Below are 11841 nucleotides of genomic sequence, written 5' to 3'. Positions count from 1 at the left end.
ATAGTCAAGTACCCAAAAATTTCTGCTCTTTCTGAGGGCTTGACCCGACCGATGCCCGAGAGGTACCTGAGTTTCCCTTTACCATAGGAAGAGCTTGCAGTCCATAACGAAAGACGGTGGTGGAGGATAACAAAGAGTTATTACGGCTCGATAATGATAGAGTTGCAATAAAATAAAATAAAAAGAAAAAGAAAAAAGAAAAATTGGGATTGGCTCAGAGAGCCATGTGGCAGTTGTGGCTTTGAGGCCCTTGGGACCGAAATCTGCGTTACTCTCGGGCCTATGCTCCACAAATCGCCCTCAGAGCCCCGAAGTAGGAACAAAGCAGCTAGTGAGTGACTGATTGCATGTTTTACCGTAAAATCCGAGTGTAAATACTACTAAAATCGAATTTGTCCGGCCCCTCCGGGGCCATACTAATACTCAACCCGTCCATCGTTCTCTGAGATATATCTCCTATAAAATGGCAGCTGAAACCATGAGAAAGTCTACAGCTAGTCCATGCATATTTTCTGAAGGCAATTCAAGCCCAAAATACTGTAATTCCTCAATTTAGGGTGCTCCGGGGCAAGTGACTTCTTATATCGAACATTCAAAGCAAACACCACTCCCCCACAATTCCACAAAAGAGTTTTAGCATTGAATCTGTAGTTTGCACGCTTTCCCCCCTCCACACCGCCTTACAAGGTCTGAATTACTGCGGATATCTGTAAATGTGGTGACACCCAGTCAGGCCAACTGCGCAGAGGATATTTCATTAAAAATAATTCTGTAAATCTACTGCTGTGAACTGTCTAACTGCTGCTGAGTGCAGAACACTTAGCATTCACTGCTCCATAAAAACTCTGCATGGACATCAAGGTCTGTTGGTATGATTTGGGGTAATGGATATCAAGCCGCATCTACCTTCATATATATGGTCTCAAGTATACAGTACACACAGGTATTTTACCTATTGTACTCGCGTACGGGAGCTCGTCCGACACCTGTCATGGCAGGCACAAATCGGGTTCTCGGGGAGAGCCACAGCAGCCGTTGTGGCGCCTCTGGCACAGCCACTCGATAACTCGTTGAGTTTGGTAGGTTCGTCCCACGAAATGGCACAGCCACTCGATATTGATATCGAGCAACCATATGCGTAACCTCCCGTTATTACTGCTATTTGATAATATTGTCCGAAAATTCCTGAACGTCACGTGCGGGTAACCAGAACGCGTCGGCGCCGCGTTTATTGAATCGCGTCTCTTTCCCTTTCTGCCACCATCGCGTTCGACGACGACGGCATGCACTTGTTCTCTGATGTGTATTACTACCTACCACTTTGTCTGACCGCGCAGCGAAGAGAGGAGCTTACCACTGTTCTCGATGCGAACGGCGGCACCGCGGTCGACCTTGACCAGGCGACGCACGTTATCACAAATTCGGCGCATTTCGAAGGATGGCAGAGCGTCGCGGACGAGGTCGCAGTCGTGACTGTATGTGGGAGTTCCACGTCCAAAGCTGATGTATTGACTTCGTCGGCGTTGTAGGACTACTGGGTTGATCGATCGTTAATACTAGGAAAGAAACAACCGTATGTAGCGGCTCCCTATTCATTGCGGGCAGAGACCAATGTCCCACTGGTGAGCATGACAGGGACATCTTTCGGTTGGGAGAACACATTCCTACAGGCGATGACTAAGTGTTCTCCCACCCGTGCGATGAAAACCTGATGGTCGGTGGCGGAACATCGGTCCTTGCGCCCAGTGATCACGCCTTCACTGACTGACTCAACTGTTCTGTAGGACACAATACTACTCCCCAGATCCCGCCATGATATTCTCGGGAGTCGTGGCATGCTCCGCAGACGTAAGTACCGCTCCCTTTGTTCCACAGAGCATGACGCCCATCTCTCTTAGCTGGGCGACGCAGACTGCGAAGTCCTCGCCGCAGGCATCACCGCCCTCGGCGGGCAATGGCGCGCAGGCCTCACGCGCGACGTGACGCACCTGTTCGCGCTCACTCCCGACTCGGCGCGGTACGAGACCGCGATGCACCATCAGGCGCTCACGCGGATGAAGGTGCTGCTGCCTCACTGGTTCGATGACGCGGTGAAGCTCGGGTACGGGGCGCTGCCGACGGGGGAGTACGAGTGGCCCAACCCGGCGCTGCTCAGGAGGGAGGGGGAGGTGCGGAAGGGGAAGGTGAGCGGGGAGAAGAAGGCGCTGTATGAGAGTGCGCTGGGCGGGGAGGAGAGGATGGGCGAGGAAAGGGATGTGTGGTGCGGGCGGAGGGTGTTGTTGGGTGCGAGTCTGGAGCTGAGGGACGGCCGGCGGGAGGCGGTGGAGGCGGGGATACGGAGGGCGGGGGGAGTGGTTGTGGAGCTCGAGATGAACGACGGCAATGGGGACGAGCGGGAGGAGGCGGTGAAGATCGAGGAGGCCGACGTGTTTATTACAAAGTACCGCGCTGGTGCAGCTTATTTCAAGGTATGGCACCACCTAACTTGATTTCATGCTGTCCTTCGGTTGTGCTGATTCTGTCTTGCTTGGAGGCGCTGAAATGGGGAAAGACGATCGGGACGCTCTCCTGGCTTTTCCACGTAGAGTCCACAGGAGCCTTGAGCGCACCTTCCGATCAGCTCTTGCATTTCCCCATACCGAAGACGCCCATTCCCGGGTTCGACCACCATGTACGCACCTTTCTCCTCTTGGTCTTTTGGCAAAGAAATGACGCCTGACGCCCTCCCAGGTGATTACAATAACGAACTATACAGGCGAAGCGAGGGATTATATTCGCAAGCTGATTACTACTATGGGCGCGACGTTTACCCCGTCGATGTCCAGTGGGAATACGGTCGTCATAGCGGCATAGTACGTGCCCGCCTCACGTCTACTCTGCGCCTACACTAAGAAACCTGTTATGACTAGCATCGGTGGCACCAAGACCTCCAAGGCGCACAGTTGGAACATCCCAATCGTGAACCACACCTGGCTCGAGGACTGCTTCGTGCAGTGGCGGGACCTCACCGTGGGCCTGGAGAAGTACATCTCCTTCCCTCCGGGCGTGGACTTTTCTACCGTGCTAGGTGAGAAGGGTATTGGGCGGGCGGTGCTGGACAAGGAGCTGGAACGGGCGCTGGCTTGGGAGGAAGGGGCCGAAGAGGAAGCGGAGGAGAGGAAGAAGGGGGAGGGCGAGGTGCAACCGCCGACGAGCACTGCGGCGAGCGCGAAGGAGATGGCGGAGGTCGAGAATGCGATTTCGGTGGACGAGCCGGCGGGGGACATGGATGTTGACGAGGAGTATGATCCTGACATCCCTGCTGCCGATGAGGAAGTTTCAGCCAATGCCAGCCTGAAGAAGCCCAAGCCTCCGAAGAAGCCGACGAGTGGTAGAAAGCCGCTTGGAGTCTCGTTCGCTGGGGATCACGACGATGTGGGGATGCAAGATTCCCCGAGCAGGTCGCGTCGTTCAAAGGGCAACGAGGAGGGTGGGGTGGAGGTCTCGCCGAGGCGGTCAAGTCGACTGAGCGGCATTATTGCAAATCCTGCGAAAAAGCCTACCAGTACTAGCAAGCCGCAGCAGCCGCAGCGTGACTCTGAGTCCGAGGTAGAGATTGTGGAAGAGGCGCCGGAGCCGAAGCGCGGGTTGGTGAGGAGGGCTACGAAGCCGGTCGTGGAGATCCTCACCCCGTCCAAGGCGAAGGTGAAGGGTAAGGGGACGCACCCGCCCCCTACTGGATCCGACGAAGATACTGATCCGCTCGGTCCTTCGACAAGCAGGACTCGGGCTGGCGATGCCAGTGCAAAGGCGAAGATCGCGAGGCCTATGGACACTGACAGTGATGACGACTTGCCGCCACCGAGTGCGCTGGTGGCGAGGAATGCACCGAACTCGGGGAGATCGAACGGCGGGCGTACCTCGCCTTTGACCCCCGCACCGTCGTCCCCGGCTAAGGCAAAAGGAACGCCGCGGAAGACGGTGTCTGTGGAGATCCCTGTTCCGGCTGCGCAGGCGTCACCCAAGCGAGGGCGGGGAAGGCCGCGGAAGAGCGACTCTGTACGCAAAGAGGCGAAGGAGGGCTCGTCGTCGCGGCATTCGTCACCGTCGCCTGCGCCTCCTAGACGCGTCGTCACTGGCCCGCGGGCGGAGGGCGTCGGGGTGCCGGAGTTCGAGACTCCGTCTGCGAATATCACACGGACGGGATCGAAGAGGAGTGCGGCTACTAGAGCGACGCAGCAGTTGCGGGAGGTGGTGATGCCGGATGTGGTGAATTTTGAGAAGGAGATGAAGCGGGGGAACGTCAAACCTGCTTGGGAGGAGAAGGGGAAGGAGAAGGGGGAGAAGGAGAAGGGGGAGACGTCAGTCAGGAAGAGACCGTCGATCGCTACCGCTGGGGACGATGAGGACGTGCAGAGGAAGAAGCCCAGGATGAGTGATGAGAACGAGACGCCCGGTGTTGATTTAGCAGAGCCAGATGAGGAAGAAGATCAGGTCCCCAATGCTACCGCTCGTAAGACCTCGGGGAAGGGTAAGAAGAGGGCTAGTAATGCGGCGTCAGAGACTGGGTACGCATTACGTTTATCCGTTGAATTCAAGTCTGAGGACATTCATAGCAGCACTGCTCGGGGAGCCATCCACGATCATACTCGTAAAAAGATCCGGTTGATCACCAGTGGGATTACGCTTAGCGATGACATTCTCAAGGTAATATTTCCTCTCGCTGCAAGCGAGATGGTAATGTTCATCCTGCCCTTCCTAGGCCCTGAAGAAGCTTGGAGTGGAAAAAACGGATAAGCCGGTGTCTTGCACGCATCTCATCATGCAAAGTGTTACGCGCACTGAAAAGCTGCTCTGCGCTATACCCCGAGCGCCATTCGTCCTGACCCCCGATTGGGCGACAGATTCAGTGGAGGCTGGTAGATTACTTCGTGAGTCCCCTTGGCATGCCCAAGGGTACCAGCCTGACATGTGATTGCAGCGGAGGATAATTACGCCTTGGTTGACGAGGAAAATGAGAAGAGGTTCGACTTCAAGCTCAGTGAAGCTCTCGACCGCGCGAAGAGAAACCATGGGAGATTGTTCTCTTTTATGACATTCTATGTGACCAAGAGCATACCGCGAGGCTTCGAGGTCTGCAAGGACATCATAGAGGCCAACAGTGGTAAGGTGCGTAGCCCTGTAGAGTTTCCATTCCACTCTCATTGAGGCGGCACACCCAGGCTGAGTTCAAAACACCGTCCGCGAGAGCCATGAACGCTCAGCAGTACCGCTATATCATCTCTTGTGAGGAGGACAAGAGTATATGGGCCCCCCTGGCACGTGAAGGGATCCCTATCTACACGAGGGACTGGCTGCTACATTGTGCGCTGACGCAGACATTCGAAACAGAGGATACGCCGCACAAGCTGAAACTGCCGTCGAAGGATGCATGATGTCGAAGTGGGTCTTAGTGCTTAATTTTTACGCTTGGTATCTATGCGGAATCTACAGTGTACTGTTGTACTCGAAGCGCGTTCATCCCTTTGCAGTGTGGGGCGCTCGGTCTGTCCTGTGAGTCTTTGGCTCGGCCTCATCAAATTCATATAGAGTCCGGAAATCAGCGACGAGCACATCTCACTGGTAGGTACCTCTGCTAGCCTTCCGTAAGCCAGTTAGTTCCATACAGAAAGTGTGTCAGGGCGGAAATGAGAAGTACGGTCGTCTTGAATCTGACCTTGTCCTCGTAATTTCAGTTTTGAGTTGGATACTGATCTTCTGGAACTATCCAACTTTCCTTTCCCTCGGGCTTTCTCATGAGAACTGGTCAACCTGAATTTACGGAAGTATTGCTCCTGCCTGGTTCAAAATGGGCACCCCTCGTACGTACGTGTATCTGACACCTTTCTGATGGCTCATGCACGACATTGCATGCATGTAGCCCCGATGCATACACGATATCCATTCTATCCAGTCCTGGGATACCTACATACCAAAAATAATTATTATAAAATTCCTTCGAGGAATGTTAACTTCCTCCTCGACTTCGGGACGCTCCCGACATTCCATCTGTTCTTCGTCGTCCTCTTTCACCGTGCTGTCCGTCTCAGAGGACTTCACGGTCGCTGTTGTCGTTGTCGTCGCTCGTTTCTCCAACGTCTGAGAAGAATCTCGGACAACTCGCTCTTTTACGCGTGCCGAGTCGCGTCTACCACTCCACGTAATAAATCTTGGCAACTCACCTACACAAGGGCATCCTCATTTGTTTCCGTCTCTAATCTTGGTGGGTGGATATGGAACCAGCAGAGCTTGCGCGGTGGACGCGGTTTGCGGCAAAGGGAGGGATAGGCAAATGTACCGCATTGCAGGACTGTGTCGCGGAGAGTCCGGAGCAGTTGATGTTTATGAAGGTGAGTCGGGTATACTGTCCAATGGAAGGAAATGGTCATATTGGCGCGCCGTAGGACGATGAGATTACAGTCCTCATGCAGCTGACGGACCAGGAGGGCTGGTATCTGGTACGTAGCCTTAATTATGTTCTTAGTGCTCCAATACTTACTAAGTGCTAGGGCTATTGCGAAGGAGTAGTAGGCCGATTTCAAGGGAAACACGTCCAAATACATGGAAAACTGAAGAGGCCAGTTATGACCAAGCGGTCGTCCTCTCTTGCCCCGAGGACGCCTTCATCGAAAAGTCCAACTCCGACTTCTCGGACACTCTCGCCGCCTGACCTGGAGACCGCCCGGTTCTCCTTTGGTAGTGATCTGCGACCGACGTCTAGTCAATTGTCTCTCGCGGCGTCTTCATCGTCTCACCATGATATCCAGACTTCAGAGGAGGACGGACCCGCCCCTCCTAGCGTGAGCTATTCATCGAGTTCGACAGGGCACGAATCTAGCTTGGACACACCATTGGACTCTCCCTCCCAGTTCACGGACCGGTTGGTGAGTAAATCCCCTGTGGAGGAGCCGAACGACTCCTTGGGTGTACCAGCTGGTGCTGGAGTTAGCGCGGATGACGAGGACAAGACTCCTATACAAGAACAGGAATCCGAAGTACCACAAGCAGAGGTCTTGCACACCCTTCATGCTCCCTTCCCGAGATCTACTTATTCACCGACACCTCAGACGCCCTTATCCGCTGACCCGTCTATTGTCGAGTCGGAACCCACGCGGATATCACTGGCCATATCGGACGATGGGGAGACAGGTATTGGTCTCACTCTACTGCAGGGCATGGTGAATAACAGCGGTGATGACGGTGACGACTCTTCGTCTATGATGAGCGACGATACGCGCACGCTTGAGCAGCCGCACGTCGAAACGGACGGGCCATCAGAGCCTGCGCCGGAAACAGCCCCTCGCCCTCGGGTTGACTCTGATTCGAAACAGTCAATCGCCCCCTCCGTGTCGGGCTCTCTGTACCGCCAGTCCCGAGCGTCGTCATTGCATTCGCACTCCGACGGTGCAGGCGAGTGGGAGGGCGCGTCGGACATCTATGACGATTATCGCTACTCGCGATATTCCATGGCGTCGAAGTTCTCCAGGTTCTCACAGGCATCGATGTATACGATGGCTTCGGACGCGCCGCCTGTCCCTCGCGAAATCCTGGAGAGTACGCAGACGACTCTTCCGCTGAATATCAAACGTCCGTCTATGGAGGCTGAAGCTGAGGCCGAATCTGTGTACTCCCAGCAATTATCACCCGCTGCTCCGGCCGCCACTGTCGAGGAGCAAGCTGAGGCGCCTCCGACTCCCCGGCCAGACGAACCTGCAAAGGCGGAAGCGACAGAGACGACCAGCGTGGACGCTCCACTGGACCCTGCAGCCTCACGTGCGACGAGAGAGCGACCGCCTCCATTGCAGTTTACTCCTTCACCCCTCCTGCACACAACCTTTGGTTCACCTGTCTCCTCTCCTTCACGGTCTTCTTACCCGTCTGGACAGTCCCTACTCTCTCCGCCACTGACAGCAGCGATGCCTTCTGTGTCGAAAGGGAGCCGCGTTGCTACAGCACTGAGGGAGAAACTGGAACGAGACAGTCCCAGTCCAAGCACTAGCCCGCAACCCGAGGGACCTGCTTCCCCGCCCGGATCCCCATCGGTACCCAAGTCCAGTCACGGCATAGTCGTCGAGGATGAGGAGGGCATTCCGGATTCTTCCAGCCGCGAAGCATTTGATGCGCTTCCTGATACGCCCTCATCAGCCAGTTCATATCCTGATTCATCGGCGGCTCCTGAAAACCAGGCTGATGACGACGGCCCTAAATCTCCTGTCGTCCAACCAACCCCACCAGAAGATTCCCAACCTCGTGGTGCCGACGGTGCCATACCTAAGACTCAGCTCGCCACCCCCGACGGCGGGCTTCAGCCCCGGCGAAGACCTCCTGGGCAGGAGCCAAGTCAGTTCATCCGGGAGAGCCTATTCATGCCCCACCCAAACGCGCCGAGAGCCCCTGCCTTTGCCCCTGCTGGACCGATGTACGGGCGTGCTCCTATGCCTCCGCAACAGATGCCCGGTGGTAATCTAATCCACACGCTGCGTATGGCCGCCTCGGCTCGGTACGGTCCTAATGGCACAGTCCGCAGGACAACGATCTACGGAATGTGCAAGCAGGATCTGAGTATGTCTATGGGCCCTGTACCTATTATATTCTCGCTGGAGCCGCCGCAATCTATTCCGGCAAATCGACTAGGTGATGCTATACGACGACCGTCGACTACAAGTTCTGGTCCTAGCCAAGCTCAGAGTCCTTCCCCGGGTTCTCCGGCGGCTGACCTCCCCCCTGCTGTGGATCGTACTAGCCCCGCTCCCCCAGCTCCTTCTCCTCCCGATACTCAAGCCACAGATGCGCCGAAAAGTCCGTCCGGGAATGTCATTCCTAGAGCCAACTTCTTCCCCAGAACACAAACTCCCAGGCCGAGATCAAGATCGTTCTCAGGTTTCGATTCGCCCATAGCGGAGATAACACTGCCCAAAGTAAATAGGCAAGTATTGATCATCGTTATCGAGGCTTTGGTACTGACAACTTCCGCAGTCGGGAAGAGAGGAAGAAACCTGAGCCTGTGGTACAGTCAAAAGCTGTGGTTTCGAGGACTGTCTCTGCTTCAGCAGCAGTGCCAGTTGCAGCGCAGCAGGCGACAATATCGCATCAGCCTGCCCCGGTGAGGCGAATGACTCATGGACCATCACCATTGTCTCTGTCTAGCAGCAAAGTGCCTTCTTCGCCCACCAACGAGTCGAAGTCACCCACCAGCCCGTCCTTCCGGAAAGGCTCTCAAGTGTTCACTCCCTCTCCGTTAGCTGGGCCAGCGCCCGAAGCTGGTCCCTCAGTTCGGCGAAGTCTGAGGCAGGTCGCGTCTGCAGGCAATTTGAGACCGAAAACTCCCTCCTCTCCGCTTGTTACGTCTCCTCCGCTACAGCCGCTGTCTCCCCAGTCCGACAAAGTGGAGAGTGAGTCCTCAATTCCACCTCTTCCTCAGAACGAGCCGCACTCGCTCGACGCGACTGTCACGGTCATCCAGCCTGCTGAACCTGCGAAACCCAATACATCAGACGCTCAGTCTCGTACCTCGTTGCAAGGTCGGCGATCGGGCGACACGGACGGGTCTCATTATAGTGATACGCGCTCCCTGATGACCTCTCCGCCGCCAGGCAGTACTCATCGTCCATCCTTGAAGGCGAAGATGTCACTCCCGTCGCTGCAGACGAGAAGCAGCAAAGTGACTAGCCCAACACCGTCAACGCCCGTGACGGAACAGGAGACAGTCCAGGTTAAGGACATGGACTTCGAACTTGTTCGGCCTTCCATCCCAGCGTTGACCTCGTCACGACATAGTGAGGATTTCATGGGAGCCGCAAGGGATAGTTCGGTCCTTATACACGATGGTCAAAGCTCCTTGCGTCCCTATAGCCCTGCCTTTTCCACAACATCCATGCCTCGATCGCCTGCAGCTTCCGAGAACGGATTCCCTCGCATGCCTTCGGACTCAGACAATACTTCCATCGAGGCGCATAGACAGCGGGAACTGAAATGGATCAATCTCATGTCCTCGACTCCACCTTCGCAGGCGAGGAAAAGCAAAAAGATCAGGAAGCTGCTGACAGAAGGTGTCCCGGCTTCGGTGCGATCGAATGTCTGGCAACATCTGACGGACAGCAAGTCGAAGCGCATGAGTGGGTTGTACGCTCAGCTGGGTAAAAGAGGCAAAGTACCAGCTTCCGCTGATATCGAGCGGGACGCGAAAGCGTTCTTCCCCGACAAGCCCCAGTTCCAGAACCCTGAGGGACCGTTGGTGTACATGCTGCAAGCATACCTGACGATGGTTCCCGACATCCAGTATCATCCCGGTGCGTTATCTAGGACCGTACGAGATTTACGTCTCTGAATCTTTGGGCAGGTTTGACGCTTGTCGCTGGACAGTTACTTCAGCAGAGCATTGAGGAAGACGCCTTCTGGATTTTCGTCTCGCTCATGGACACTCACCTGCGCCCTTATTTCTCTTCTAATTCCGCGCAAATAGAAGTGGACGCCGCTCTCTTCAGCAAAGCTCTGGAGGCCAATGACGCACCTTTAGCCAAGAGGCTTTTTGGTGACATGGCAATCCCACCTGTGGCTCTTTGCCGATCATGGTGTGTCGTTCGTTCGCATCGGCAAGTCTCGTGCTGAAAACATCTCTAGGTTCTGTTCCCTCTTCGCCCACGCCCTACCACCAGATACCCTCCATCGGGTATGGGATCTCTTCTTATTCGAAGGTTAGTACACTCTGCCGCCGTCACCATCGCTCGCCTAACCAACGATGCAGGGGTCGTATTCCTCCTGCGAGTCGGCCTCGCTGTGGCATCCACCTGTCGCAAGATGGTGATGGAGGCTACCAAGGCCGAGGTAGCCGTCAATCTCCTCCGTAACCCTCCCGCACAGTTCTTCCCTCCCAACCCCGAGACGTTCATCGCTCTCGCTTGCGGCGTAAAGCTCAAGGACGACGACGTACGCAAACAGCGCAATAAGATGGAAGCCCAGGTGAAGCGCCAGACCCAGCGTCCCGCGCAAGGCGGCTCTGGTCCGCAGACGGCTTCCATATCGCTACCGCGAGCGCCTGCCGACAAATAGGCCCTCTTGCCCTTACTGTTACTCCATATATGACCGTTCGACCGGCCAGATTCCACCCCGCGTATATTATTTCCTGTCTATTGCTGTATACCTCACGTCTGCATTGCATTAATCGTAAATCGCTGCTTTCCTCGCTGTCTTATGTTGATATGTAGATATATCATAACCATGCCCTATGCAAATGCATTATATTCATCACAGTGTCGGAATAGGATAGCAGAATATGAACCCGGCAGTCGCAATTGGGAGAATGTGGGCCTTAACAGAATCGACAGTAACTGCGGGCTTGATCGTTGGAAGGGGATAAGTCCCTTCAAAGTACTGAACTCCAAGGCAAATCAGAACCAATAAACTATAGCTTACGAATTCCCTGCGTACGACGCGCCCCATCTCGACTACTGTCCGCACGCAATTGTTGCGTCGAAGCCGACCTCGCACGCGTATCTATATAGCTATTTCTTCGTCTTCTTGCTCTCCACGAACAGTACCCGTTGCTTCACTGTATCACGGAGGAAGGCCTGTCAGAGAGAGCAAACACCTAGAGCAGCAGCAGGACTCGCCTTTCGGGTCATATTTTACTGCAGACAGTTTCGGTCCTTGGCGCAACCGCTGAGTCGTGTAGAAGAAACCTGTCTGCGCTGTCGATACGAGGCGCACGATGATGGTTCTGAGAAGTAATCGGCTCGACCATATAACAAGACAGCGTAGACAAATATCGCACCTTGCTTTAGCCTTCCCAGCCATGGTGGCTGATTGTACAGAGTCGGAAATTCA

The 11841-nt window shown here is 55.0% G+C and overlaps 3 protein-coding genes across 3 annotated transcripts; 2 read left to right on the top strand and 1 right to left on the bottom strand.

Moving 5' to 3' along the window:
* Nucleotides 1-849: 849 nt before the first annotated feature.
* On the top strand, nt 850-5414 carry GLOTRDRAFT_135835 (uncharacterized protein; the record flags this gene model as incomplete). The annotated part of the gene is made up of 12 exons (XM_007863357.1): nt 850-861; nt 1338-1475; nt 1530-1573; nt 1785-1848; nt 1899-2468; nt 2534-2671; nt 2731-2852; nt 2910-4547; nt 4596-4686; nt 4742-4910; nt 4961-5148; nt 5202-5414. The coding sequence occupies 12 exons, from the start codon at nt 850-852 to the stop codon at nt 5412-5414; spliced, it is 3387 nt and encodes a 1128-aa protein (XP_007861548.1).
* Nucleotides 5415-6251: 837 nt separating this feature from the next.
* GLOTRDRAFT_125080 (uncharacterized protein) lies at nt 6252-11067 on the top strand (the record flags this gene model as incomplete). The annotated part of the gene is made up of 7 exons (XM_007863356.1): nt 6252-6368; nt 6423-6476; nt 6528-8975; nt 9032-10307; nt 10358-10589; nt 10639-10712; nt 10763-11067. The coding sequence occupies 7 exons, from the start codon at nt 6252-6254 to the stop codon at nt 11065-11067; spliced, it is 4506 nt and encodes a 1501-aa protein (XP_007861547.1).
* A 452-nt stretch (nt 11068-11519) lies between these two features.
* GLOTRDRAFT_28709 (uncharacterized protein) lies at nt 11520-11736 on the bottom strand (the record flags this gene model as incomplete). Its single annotated transcript, XM_007861953.2, has 2 exons — nt 11520-11566; nt 11604-11736. Coding segments are annotated over 2 exons (180 nt in total), but the record flags the coding sequence as incomplete, so codon positions are not given.
* Nucleotides 11737-11841: the final 105 nt, after the last annotated feature.

The sequence above is a fragment of the Gloeophyllum trabeum genome (assembly GCF_000344685.1).
Source record: "Gloeophyllum trabeum ATCC 11539 unplaced genomic scaffold GLOTRscaffold_00001, whole genome shotgun sequence".
Taxonomy (NCBI): Eukaryota; Fungi; Basidiomycota; class Agaricomycetes; order Gloeophyllales; family Gloeophyllaceae; genus Gloeophyllum; species Gloeophyllum trabeum.
Note: the sequence above shows the minus strand (reverse complement) of the source record. Positions and strands in the feature narration are given on the sequence as shown.